At 44.1% G+C, this 13,732-nt stretch overlaps 1 protein-coding gene across 4 annotated transcripts in view; it reads left to right on the top strand.

Moving 5' to 3' along the window:
• ICA1 (islet cell autoantigen 1) overlaps positions 1–13,732 on the top strand; it is a 113,537-nt gene that overhangs the window by 32,031 nt on the left and 67,774 nt on the right. For all 4 annotated transcript variants that reach the window (XM_081102172.1, XM_081102173.1, XM_081102175.1 and 1 more), the window contains 2 exons: positions 61–184; positions 4,278–4,476. In XM_081102172.1, coding sequence (XP_080958298.1) covers positions 61–184; positions 4,278–4,476 — 323 coding nt within the window. The remainder of the gene's footprint in view (positions 1–60; positions 185–4,277; positions 4,477–13,732) is intronic.

Here is a 13,732-nt window from a genome sequence, read left to right as displayed (position 1 = left end):
CTTCGCTCTGTAATAGAAATGCTCATTGTTCATGGCGCCTTTTGGTCTTTTCTTCACCAGTCTTGTCTCAAGAAGAAAACGAACTGGGAAAATTTCTCCGATCCCAGGGCTTCCAAGATAAAACCAGAGCAGGAAAAATGATGCAAGCGACAGGAAAGGCCCTCTGCTTTTCTTCCCAGCAAAGGTGTGTGGCCTTCCTTGGGGCTCTATTGGGGGATCTGCTGAGAATGTGGGACCCACTTACAAAGGGGAATCTCCCAATGTTCTTTAGAAGGCTCCTGCCTGAGGCTGACAGGCTATTCTGTTCTCAGTGGTTAGTCTGTATTTATTCTCTGATGAAGATAACAGATATGATTTTTCTACTCCCTATTAATCATTTTTTAAAATTCTTTTTCATATCTCTTCTGGTCTTTAGGGGGCATTTTATACGTCAATCACTGAGTGCTGTCCTAGGCTCGTATTTGACCTTGAGCATTGCTCTTAGCACTCAGTCTGGTCCCCTTCCAGCAGCTGATCAAAGCAGGAGCCTAATGAGACCAGGTGGAAGGGTTCCTTCTCTGCTCTCCCTGGACCAATTAACTCAGATCAGTATTGTTCAAGGCGCCCTGAACCATTCTGCTCAGACCCTGGCCAGCACTATCAGCAGTTCCACCTGGGCGGGTGTTGGAAATGCAGAATCTAGGCCCCATCGCAGAACTGCTGAGTCCAGATCTGCATTTCAGTGAGATCCCCGGTTGACTTCCAGGCACCTTCAGGTTTGAGAAGCTCTGGTGCAGAGGAAATGGTGCTAGGTCAGTGACTTCTTTTTTTAGCACATCCACGACTCCTTTTTAGGGTCCTTGTGAAACAAGCAGGAACCCCTGCATACAGTTGCACGGTTGTGTCTGAGAAATTGACATTCCTCTCCTCCTCCTTCCCTAGTAACTGACAAGCCTCCAAAAATGTCACTCACTCCTATTAGGCATGATTATGCCTCAATAAGGCTTAGAGGTAGTTTCCAAAAATATTCAGGCTACAAAAATGTCACTTACTCAGACTGTCCAACATTTTCTTCTCCTGTTAATTTCTTCTTACTGCTTTCTCTCCCTGTGGGCCAGGAGCAGGCCTGTTAACACAAGTGTTCCTATGGAAACCAAGGAAGGTAGGGTAGGAAAGAGACAACCAGGTCAGTTTTTCAGTGGTCCCACTCCTGGGCATTTTGGTTCTTCCTAATGACATTTGGACCCTGACCTTGTGGGCAGTGCCAATTTTCCTAATGATAACCATTTCTTATAATCCTCTACCCCGGTTTAAATTGCACCTTTTAATCTTATTATAACTGTTTTTCCTTATAAAAATAATACTTATTCATTATAGAAAAATTTTAAAACAGAGAAAAACCAAAAGGACAGAATTAAAAAACAAGTCAAATTTTAAAAGAGACAACCCACTTTGAACCTCTTGATACTTTCTATCATATACTTACCCCAGCATGACAAGGATGCTTGATTCTTGAAAAATCTTTCATAAATTCTTATATGTTAATCATATAATTATTACTAATTCCAGTGGGAAGATTCTTATATAGACCTGCATACCAAAGTGAATATCCAATGATGAGAAACAAAACAATCCCTGGACATATTACTACAAAAGCTACCATATTTACATAGTTATTTTATATGGCTATCCAGTGATACCCTTTCATACATGTATACCGCATTATCTCACACAGCACACATTTTGTACCTTAAGTTTATGTAATCAAACCTTTGGATACAGATAAAAACAGTAAAAGAAATCAACAAAAACAATACAAATGACACGCGAAAGCATCACTACTATAAACTAGCAATCTGCCTGTATCCATAATTGAATGCAGTTTGACAACTTTGCATTTTGGAAGGCGGTTTACGGGTGGAGGGGGGGTGGGGTCTGGCTTCATGGCACTCAGCTGCTCACCAGGCACAGGGCATCCAAACCAGTCCTCCTGAACATGGAGAAGTCGGAGGATTACACAAGACTCTCATGAAGTTGAAGTCTCAGGCCTTGAATGGGCATAATTTGGGATGTGCCCGGATTTGTTTTCAATATGAACAGCATCATACCATACAATTTCTGTATAGTATTGCATACTGATTGTGTAGCAAATTGATTTTTCTGATCAAATAACACTAACCACCTTTTTAATGTCCATATATACATTTAAAAAAACATCCATAGCATAGTTTTCCGAGGTCTAGGTGTGCCATATCCATTTCATCTGAGCCCTTCTGTGCAGTATTTGGGCAGGGTCATTTCCACCTTTACCTACTCAAGGATAAATGCGTTTGGAGTTGATCTTTGGGCACTTTGTTAATTGTTCCCGCTATGAATGAAAACGTGGGCCAGCCTTTCACTGAAGCTTGATGGTCCCAGTTATTGAGTTTTCCCTGGGTCTGGACACAGTCCCTGGTACCACAAGTGAGGTTTTCACCTTTCTGATTCTATAGGAAGTAAGCTACAGGGGGAAATGAGATTTTTTTATATGCCTTTTCCTCTTCTTCAAGATCTTAATCTCTATCATCATGTCATTACATCTTCAAAAGTTTGGGTCCAACTTGCCAACAGCCCAAGAAATCGAGAATATTTTATTCACAAGACTCTTTTTCAGCCAGTTTAGGAAAAGTGGCAAAATCCAAGGAAAGAGATAAAAAAAAGAGCCCAGGAATAAATGGGATCCTTAGGGGGGCAGCTGAGGACTCTTTCTCCCTTTTTAAAAAATGCATTTTTATTGATTTCAGAGAGGAAGGGAGAGGGAGAGAGAGAGAGAGAGAGAGAGAGAGAGAGAGAGAGAGAGAGAGAGAGAGAAACATCAATGATGAAAGAGAATCATTGATCGGCTGCCTCCTGACACCTCCAACTGGGGATGGAGCCCACAACCCGGGCATGTGCTCTTGACTGGAATTGAACCCAGGACCCTTCAGTCCACAGGCTGATGCTATCTCCACTGAGTCAAACCAGCTAGGGCAACTCTTTCTCGCTTTCAGTAGAGGGCTTCCATTTTATAAACATTCACATCAGCATTTGTTTTACTGACTTACTTGGTAGTCATTGCTACAACTGCTCATTCAATTTGATGAATGGTGAGTATTAAATTTAACCCAGTGCTGATAAAGCACAGGCTTACTTCATGGCACAACAATATGTCTTTGAAAACAACTCGAAACACCTAGGTAGGATGATGTGAGCAAGCTGTTTTTTAAAAAGTGCTGAATATTTAAAAGCAGTGCTTCATAGGCAAAAGGAGAACTAAAGGAAATAGTGAAAGGGATTTTTTTCTTAAACAGTTTATTGCTATATCCATAATTGTGTAGTGCTATACACAGGTAGGGCACTGTAGACATCGATGGAACAGCCAAACGCTGACTTCAGCTCACTGACAACATTGTTCTCTCCACCTAGACAAGTTTACATTTAAATTTAAATATTCATCTTGTTTTTATTTTTTGAACCTTCACCCTGCAACTTCATGCAGATGACTTTTTTAAAGAGTGTGGTTCATCTGACATTACTGGTTGGGGCAGTATTTTTCCCCTGCAAAATAAATATTTTATCCAAAGTTTAATATGCATCAAGCATTTTTTTTTTTTGCTAAATAAGTGATGTATACATTCATTTCTAGTGTAGTATCCTTAAGTTTTGTTTTTTTCATAAGAATCAAATCACAGAACCTACCAAAAGGGCCTGACACAGTAAACCCTCAGTACATGCACTTCTTCCCCTCCCCAGACCAATGGAAAATGCTTGTCTGTGCTTCCTCCTTGGCTATTGGAACAAGCAGCAGATGCCAGGCCTTTGGAGAGTAACCCAGAATGGCCGGGCCGTGGAGACCCTAATCACACACAGGTCCATCCCTCCTCAAAGGGCCAAGCTTCAGAGGAGCAGCAGGCAGGAAGGGACCAAGAGTAGACATGGGAAATGGTTATTCCTTGACCTTTCTCCATTAATACAGGATTGGTTCCAGCTTCCAAGTGTTCTTTGCCCAGGCACTAGGCCACCCCCAACAATACGGATGGAAATACTAAGTTTTTTAAATAGAACAGTTAAGTAACAGTCATCTAAGAGATCAGCACATGGCTAATCATCTCTGGTGGGCTCAACATTTCACCTACATTTGTTATAATTCAACCATTTCTACAGCATCGTCTATGTTCCAGGCACTGTGCTAGGCTCATGTGTTTAAGATTGGTAAGTTGCCAAGGATTCAGATCTCTAGCTTGCTTAGTTTCAAGATTGTGGCTTTATCCTCGGTCTAGGTTGGCCTTGCGAAATCCTTTGTGTCGATTTCACCAAGAAGTGGAGACTTTCCGGCATCGGGCCATCTCGGACACGTGGCTGACGGTAAACCGCATGGAGCAGTGCCGGACTGAATACAGGGGGGCATTATTATGGATGAAGGACGTGTCACAGGAGCTTGATCCAGACCTCTACAAGCAAATGGAGAAGTTCAGGAAGGTAGGAGATTTTATGAGGGTTACCAAAAGGGGTACCTGCTGGAAGGTAATGAGGTGTGATTTGAATCCCTCTAGTGAAGAAGACAGAACTCAAAAGCACCAAGGATGCAATTAATCATCGCTGGTGTCTTTTTATGTGACAGAATACCAATTAATGTGATATGTAATTCTCTAAGGATACAAGTGAAGAGACAGCTGGAAACTGCGGGGACTTAGTTACTGGTTCTAATTGAAGTCAGATTTTCATATAATGTGCACTTTTGGTAAGGCTGTCATTTCTAAATGCCTTTTCATGCATAACTAGAAAAAATCATGACTAGATCAAATGAAACTGGAAGGTGAGAACAGACTATTGTGGAAACCCTTTTTAATTAATAATGCGTATTAAAATTAATAGAATGATAATGCTCCTTTGTTTTGTGAATTGGCTCAGAAGCAGTAGGGTTTAGTTGTAGGATTAAAAAATATGGCATTGACTGCATCTGTGATCTCTTCAGAAATTTGTCTGAGGGAAATCTATAGCAGAGGAGATGGGCTTGCTCCTAAATTTCCCTGAAGTCACCATGAGCAGCAGAGAACAGTGTTTGTTCCCTTGTGTTTTTTTAAATGATCTTGTCAGCATAGCTGCTTTGGAGATTCGTTCAAACAAGGATACATCCGCCACCAGGTGGCAGTCATGCACTGAGTATTTATGAAAACGCAGCCTTGGGGGTTTTTGTTGTGTACATAGTCTTGGGTTCTTTGTTTGGTGGATTTAGATATATTTCTGGGTGTGAAAGAAAAAAAAATAAAGCAAATGTTAGGTTTGACATAATATTGTGTTGACTGTCCTATTACGCATTTCAAATGAGTCAGTAATATTGCTTAACAATCCCTAGGTTTCTCTTTAAGCACATCATTGCAGAGCTGTGAATGGGGAGCCCCACTGGTAGCAAGGAGGTTAGATGTGGGTTGTGTTGGATGGGGGATGCGTGTGGGGGTGCAGGGGAGGAGGGACCTTCTGAGGCTTAAGAATAAGGTCACCAATTCTTTTTTTTTTTTTTTTTTTTTTTTTTTTTTTTTTTTTTTTTTTTTTTTTTTTTTTGTGCTCCCTAACCCTTGTTCTTTCACACTAGAAACACCCCCAATTCTTTGACCACTTTCTTACCAGTCTGCCTGACTCCATGATTCATGAATCCAATTAGTCTTCTAGGATACTAAACCCTTGTTCCTCTGGCTTCAGCAACTCTATTTGAACATTTCCTACTGTGAATCAATCCAACCAGCCTTTTAAAAAGCCTGAGCCCTGCTGAAGCCAACGTGTTCACATATAAATCTAAGTGCCACTAAAAATATTTGATATTCAATATCAAATAATCCATCTGAGTTGATTTTGAAGCCATTTCCTCCTCATTGATCAGCAGACTCTCATGCTTCCCATCATTACATGAATGGGCCCCTGGGGTTGCACAATGTGGCAGTACTGTGGGTCAGCATCCCTTCTCATTCCCATCACAGGGTATTTCAAACCTTCAGAACTAGCCTAAGTTACCGAACAAATGCCCAATTCCTGCACCCATTAAAAAAGATGACTGCATAGTTCATTAATAATTTAAAATCATGACATAAGGTAGACCTCAATCTCCCAATCCTCAACCTAAAGAATTACCTACCTCCACTTCCATACTTCTCTCCTTCCTTCCGTCCTCCAGTCATTGGCCACTTCTTCTACAACGGTCCATCCTTCTGGCAAAGCTCAAGATACCACCTCTTCTCTGACATTCCCTGCTACACTAATCAGTTCTTTTCTTTCCTAAATCTTTTTTTTTTTTTAAATTAAATCTTTATTGTTCAGATTATTACATTTGTTCCTCTTTTTCCCCCCCCATAACTCCCCTCCTCCCAGTTCCCGCCCCACCCTCCGCCCTCACTCCCCACCCACTGTCCTCATCCATAGGTGCACGATTTTTGTCCAGTCTCTTCCCGCATCTCCGACACCCCTTTCCCCCCCAAGAATAGTCAGTCCATTCCCTTTCTATGTCCCTGATTCTATTATAATCACCAGTTCATTCTGTTCATCGGATTATTTATTCACTTGATTCTTAGATTCACTTGTTGATAGATGCATATTTGTTGTTCATAATTTGTATCTTTACCTTTTTCTTCCTCTTCCTCTTCTTAAAGGATACCTTTCAGCATTTCATATAATCCTGGTTTGGTGGTGATGAACTCCTTTAGCTTTTCCTTATCTGTGAAGCTCTTTATCTGACCTTCAATTCTGAATGATAGCGTTGCTGGATAAAGTAATCTTGGTTGTAGGTTCTTGGTGTTCATCACTTTGAATATTTCTTGCCACTCCCTTCTGGCCTGCAAAGTTTCTGTTGAGAAATCAGCTGACAGTCGTATGGGTATTCCCTTGTAGGTAACTGAGTTTCTTTCTCTTGCTGTTTTTAAGATTCTCTCTTTGTCTTTTGCTCTTGGCATTTTAATTATGATGTGTCTTGGTGTGGTCCTCTTTGGATTCCTTTTGTTTGGGGTTCTCCGCGCTTCTTGGACCTGTAAGTCCATTTCTTTCACCAGGTGAGGGAAGTTTTCTGTCATTATTTCTTCAAATAGGTTTTCAATATCTTGCTCTCTCTCATCTTCTGGCACCCCTATAATTCTGATGTTGGTACGCCTGAAGCTGTCCCAGAGGCTCCTTACACTATCCTCGCATTTTTGGATTCTTTTTTCATTTTGCTTTTCCGGTTGGGTGTTTTTTGCTTCCTCGCATTTCAAATCATTGACTTGATTCTTGCGCTCCTCTGTTCTGCTGCCGGGAGTCTGTATAATATTCTTTATTTCAGTCAGTGTATGCTTAATTTCTAGTTGGTTCCCCAATATAACATCGAGGGTCTCATTAGTTTTCTTGTAGATCTCATTAAGTTTATCGGCGGCTTCTAAACAGTTCTTGAGAGACCTTAAAAGTGTGGTTCTGAACTCTAGATCTTCCATTGACAATTTTGTCCTGTTTCTTTGTCTCTGCATTTTGTTATGCTTCCTTGGTGCACCCCCTAGTGGCCTTTGTGTGCAGTCTTGTAGCTAATTCCAGGGAGGGTTTGCCCTCCAGGCCAAGTGGCTATGAGAATCAGCTGTGTCAGCAGTGAGAGAACTTCTGTCCTCTAGGGAGGTGCTAATCTGGCGTTTGCCTGAGGCTATCCAGCAAATGCCTCTGTGCAGGGCTTGGGCGGGGCTGGTCGCACAGGATCAACAGGGTGGGCCAGAGAGAGCAGATATTGCCGCTCTCAGTCCTGTCCCCAGGGGCTCTGCCTCTCTGAGTCCCAGCAATGGCTGCAAAGCTCGGAGGGAAAGCTGCACTCGCTCTGACCAAAGCCAGGCAGTCCCGCTTCTCCCGTTTGAGTCTGGGTCCCTAAAGACTCGCCCGGATCTGGAGCTCAGAGTCTGCGACTCCCTCCCGATTGAAAACGCCAACCGCGCCCTCCGCCGCCAGCCCGCTCCGCGCGCGCACTCCGCACCTCAGAATTTGACTTCAGCACTGCGCCTCCTCTGAGTGTCCGTATGCGTTTCTCTTTCCTCCTAGTTGTAGGACTTCCACTCAGCCAGCGTTCCAGTGGTTCTGGGTGATGTCCCTCTGTCTTTTAGTTTCACTTTTGATGTAGTTGTTCAAAGCAGCAAACTCCGGCGTTAACCTATGCCGCCATCTTGGTTCTCCCAGGTCACCAATTCTTGACCTAGGTGTTAGATTCTTTTAAAAGTTAAATCTAGTTCTGGTTTGTACTGTAGAATCCCTCTCTGTGAAGGACATCAGAGTTCGTTTTATGTCTGATCACAGATGACCTTAATGTGTTAGCAGCATCTAAGTTCTTGGTAAGGCAGACTCTGAGCTCATGGACAATCAGAACTGAAAAGTCCTTTAAAAATGAGTTAGTGAAACTCACTCATTCTATAACGGAGAATACCCAAGGCCCCAAAATAGTCAATAAAACTTGTCAAGAGTTGATAGCTACTCGATGTTGGCAAGCCCAGACCACTTTTGAGATTTCCTGGCTTTCTTATCGGGCACGTAATTTGGTTTGTCTTTGACACTTTATTTTGGGGTTGAAGGAGGATGGGAGATGGAACAGAGAGGTTAAAAAAAGAAAAAGGGGGGGGGGCGTCAACATTATCTACATGGTGTGGTGCCAGTCGCTTTATATCTACAATCCTTTAAATCTCATAATAATCAAAACACAGATTTCACTTTATGGGTGAAGAAAATAGTACCTATTTTAAGTGACTAGCCCAGGGTCAGACAGGGAAATGAAAGTCAGAATCCTAGAAAATCATGCATAATTTTTTCCCTAAGAGAAAAAAAAAAGGGAAGTTGAAGAACATACATAAGATTCAAAAGGGCGCTTTCCTAGTTATTCCGCTCCTGTGATTTATTCACTCAACGAACATTTATTGAGCACCTTCTATGTGCCAGATAATAAAAGTAAACGTATGATTATTCTGGAAGGCTGGAGAAGTTCATGTGGAATTGTGTTTATTTGGTTTTGTTTTGGAGGGTGGTTACTAGCTGTGTAGGGATGAAATAAAAACCAAGCCCTTCGTCATTTGGTTTGAATGTTGAAATATTACCCACTGTTTAGTGTGATCAGTCTGTTGACTTTGGAAAATATGGTTGAAAAAAAATCTTTGCCATAAAGAAGGAGCTGAAGTGATGCCTTACCCCAGTCCCATGTGTCCTGGATTTAATTTAATAACAGAACATGATGTACTTAGAATTTAGAGGGGGGGGAATTTTAAGAAGACAGATGTGAATATATATTTGACGAGGCGAGGCTTTCCATGGGGACAGGGACTGGACTGCTTCTCTTTAGTACCATCACCCGGGGCCAGTCCAGCACCAGTCCCTAAGTTAGCACCCGTAGCGATGCCAGATTCCAGCCATTGCGTTTGAAGTGCCAGAAGCATGTTTTCTCAAACCTCCCCAGAATTCCCAACACAGGCAACTGACCTTAGATGTTTTGGAAATGGACGTGTGTGGTTTTGCAGGTAAGAAGCGGCATTATTCATGTGTGGGTTGCTGCCCTCTTTGGAATGAATTTAAATTGTGGAATTGGCTCTTCTCTTGGAGTTCATAACATGAAATTTCATTTTGAGCAAGCTTTTGTGTTCTGTCCCAGTTAGGATTTCATTCTAAACAGCTCTCCACTGATCTCTTGGAAAGTGTTAGTTCTCAGTCCTCAGGGTGAGAGGCCAGGCTGCAGGTGGCTCCTGAGGTCCGCTGTGGGGGGGCAACGGGGAATGTCAGTCTCCCGGCGGCTCCTCCTGCCACCATCACGTTTCAACTGAGGACTCTCCAACCAAAGTAGTATTTTACTATAAATTCTGTTCTCTGAGTTCACACTTTCCAAGGAGATAGAATTCTAATCCATACCTCACAAATGGGATCCCCCGACTATAGTCTTTAGTATACATTCACTCATTCCATTCATTCATCCAACCAATGATACTGAAGCCCCGCTGCATGCTGGGCCATGTGTGGGATATTAGTAGTGAATGCACAGACATGCTCACTGCCTTGCTGTCAGTGTAGTCACTTGGGGTAGAGCAAGAGCTAGCGCATTCTCCACCCACGAGGGGTACCTGCAGCAAGGGGCATCTGACCAAGATGCGAGGGATGAGTGCGAAGGAGCGAGGTGGAGGGAGAAGGGACAGCAGAGCAGAGTTCCAGGCTGAGGAAGCAACTTAGATAAATACTATTAGGTGAAAGCACTTCTAGAGATCAGAGCACAGAAGGTGGGTGTGGGAATGGTGGTGCCCAGACCAGGGGCCACTGAGGTCAGCAGAGCTGAACCAGGAGGTCCATCTCCCAGAGGGCTCAGAGGGAGTGGAAGGGTTGAGAAAGGGAGGGGCATGATTAAATCAGTATTCTCCATAGCTCAGATTTTTTTAAAAAAAATTGATCTTAGAAAGAGGAAGGGAGGGAGGGAGGGAGATAGAAAGAGAAACCTTGATGTGAGAGAGAAACATCAATTGGCTGTCTTCCATATGGGCCTGGACCAGGGATCAAACCCACAACCTGGGTATGTGCCCTGACTTGGAATGGAACCCGCCACCCTTTGGGGTATGGGGACAACTCTTCAACCTACTGAGCCCCACTGGCCAGGGCCAGCTCACTCAGAGTTTAATGTGGAGGATTGGAAGGACCAAGCCTTGAGCCTGGGAGTGCTGCTAGGAGGCTTTTGTATGAACCATGGGGTGCCTGTGGAGTGAAGGGGGCAGTCGCCCAAGGAATACACTGCTTTGACCTTTCCCAGACTCCGCCACAGCATCACTTTAATTACAAAGCTCTTTATTCTTTTTAGATATGAGCAACCTAAGTGTAAATAAACAAATAGCAAGATCCAGTGTACTTTCACCTCCAACCAAAGGCTAAGAAACGTGTTCAAGAACACACAGCAAGCGTGGCCGGAATGATGAATGAAAAACTTAAAAGCAAATGAAGTAAATCATCTGTTTCCCTCGTGGCACCCTGTGAAGCTCATGGGCCAGATGACAGAGCTCTGGGCAGCAACATTAGTAAGCATTTATTAAGGGCCTGTATTTGGGGATGGAAATACAAAGAGGTGGGAAAGCTTGATCCCAACCCTCAAGAAGGGCCCTGGCAGTCATCTGTTCCTTCTCAAAAGTACCGTGATAAACAAGACACCTGGAGAGTGGCCATATGCAGCTCTTCTCCTAAAGACCAAGTAATAGGAAGTGGTAGATGGATCAGAGAGGGCGGGGCTGGGCCTGTGTGCGGTGGGAAGCCCCTCCTGGCAGCGTGACTCACCCCAGGAGGGAAATGGGACAGGAGGCTACACCAGGAGGCATTTTATGGGCAGTTACAACGTGTGATATATGCGCCCTTTGAAGGCAGAGTGAAAGGGTATCATTTAAAAATAGAAGCCGGCTTCTTGTAGCCGATTACATCAGCTTACGTTGAGCTCACAGGAGAGCTTTTGCAGCCCGATGCCCTTGAGAGAGTCCTCCTGTGGTCAATTAAGTGCCTTGTTTTTCTTGAAAGTCAGAAACGGGATGGAGGGTACTTCTTCTAAATGGAATAAAAGCTGTGGTAGGTGTAAGAAAATAGTTCCGAACCCGCTGAAGAGATAACATGGAAATGTATACGTGGGCATTGGTCTGAGTCGGAGCCCTGACAGACAAGGGCAAGAGGACTGGAGTTTTAATGAGGGCCATTTATTAAATGGCTAAATGAAACCCTGCAGCATTTGTCTAGTGTTTCATCACCATAACTCAGGAGGGGACCTAAGAGGGAAAAAGTGGGAATGCCGCCCCGTATTCTCAGGCTTCTATTTAAAATAGTGTTCGATTTGTGAGCGCTGTTCATTCACCAAAGCCATATTATCAGAGGATATGTCACTGGGAGAAGGCTTAGTAGCTAATGGCGGTGGCTTAGTGGGTGGGGCCTTATTAGGGGCATCAGTCAGTGGTGTCCCCGTGTCGGGTCTACAGAGCTTGGTCAAGGACTAGTAAACAGCAGTATTGACATGAGAGAGTTGGGTTTTTTTCCCCTGTGGACGAAGACGGGTTAATTAATTTGACAGTGTCATTAATTACGGCTGAAATCATTGGTCTTTGTCAGAGGTCGGGCTCTTGTAGCAATTGGGGGCAGGTCCCGTGAGAGCTGGAGACGCCAAGTAATAACGCAGGAGTGTCCCCACTCAGCCATCTCCCCGGTCGGGTGAGAAAGGCCTCGCGTTGCGCCTGGGCCTTCTGGCTTTCTTGCTTAAACCAGTGTTCTGCATTGGTTCAGTGCCAAGAGCGGGACTGAGACCCCCAGCCCCGCCCCAGCAAATTGGGTCGAGTGAGGGTGGAGCATTTCAGCTTTGGGTCCATGCAATGGACCAACACTATCTGTCTAAGCAGCATCCTGACTCTCGGGGCTTTGCTTCATTCATACATAAAAGGGGTGGTGGGCTTGCCCCGTTCTCGCTCCCGTCTCTTCTAGTTCTAAAATTCTGTGCACGGATTGGGTTCTCTGAGGAGGTGAAAGCTCCTTTTGTCAAGCTGACCCTCTTTAGGCTGTTTCATAACCCTCCGTTTTCAATTGTTGGGTTTTGGCGTGTGCTTGCTGTTTGTTTTATTCTGGTTGTTTAACTAGGGTGCCTGCTTTTTTGTGGTGCCCAAGAAGATTGAGTCGAGCTGCTGAACCCCACCCTTGGGTTGCTGTCTCTTTATGCTACCCAAAGGCCGTAGGAAAAACATGCCATTTTCACATGGCACAATTGGGAAGGGAACGAATAATTACACCCTTGCTTTCCTGTCTGAATTTCATGAGATGAGGCCTTTGGGGCCTTGTGTGTCTTTATTGATTTCCCTTGCTGAACTTGGTGAATAGCAAAAATTAGTTTCAGGGTTAAGCCAAGACCATTTGGAGTAGCAGGCATGAAACAGATAACTCGCAGAGCCCATGGCTGGCTGGCTGGCTGGCTGGCTGCGGCTCCTGGTTGGAAATACCAGGGAGGAGGAAGGCGCATGAGCCCCGCGTTGGGATGGCTCTGTACTGTGTTCCCAGCCCTGCCTGCAGCAGCTGTGACAGCTCGGCTAGGTCTGTAAGTCTACTGCAATGTCCTCATCCACTAAAGGAGATACAGGTACGCTCACCACGCTCTCCTCCAGCTGTCCCGTTTTTCTTATGCTTTCTCTAAATCATTAAACTCTAAAATCGCTACGCTCCTCCGTAGAGACGTGGAGGCGGGAGCAGGGCTAACACGCCTTCTGTCAGTGGAGTGGTTTCCTCCCACTTGAAGCAAGTTCTGGTCTTGCTGGGTCAGCCTGGTCTTGTTGCTGTTGCGCTAATATTAGACCCTGAAAAAGAAGAGTGTTTCACTCATCATTCTTGGGTAGTGTTTACAAACGGATCGTGGATCTCTCTTATTTAGATAGTAATACTTTCGCAAGGGTCAGAAACCCATGACCCACAGGCCAGCCGCCTGGTTTTGCAAATCAAGTTTTTTATTGGAACACAACCATACTCATTCATTCACTTGTGTCTGCGGCTGCTTTCATAACACCCTGGCACAGCCGAGGAGTTGTGTCAGAGACTGCTGTGGCCCACAGGGCAAAACTTGCTTTCTGCCCCATGACAGAAAAGAGTTTGCTGGCCCCTGATTTACAGGAACCTGTAGTACATGTTGAGGTGAAGAAGTTTTGGGGATAAAACATTTTTTAATTATGGTAGATACACAAAATAAAACTTAACATTGTAACCATTTTTAAGCACCGAG

The sequence above is a fragment of the Myotis nattereri genome (assembly GCF_964212035.1).
Source record: "Myotis nattereri genome assembly, chromosome: 11".
Taxonomy (NCBI): domain Eukaryota; kingdom Metazoa; phylum Chordata; class Mammalia; order Chiroptera; family Vespertilionidae; genus Myotis; species Myotis nattereri.
Note: the sequence above shows the minus strand (reverse complement) of the source record. Positions and strands in the feature narration are given on the sequence as shown.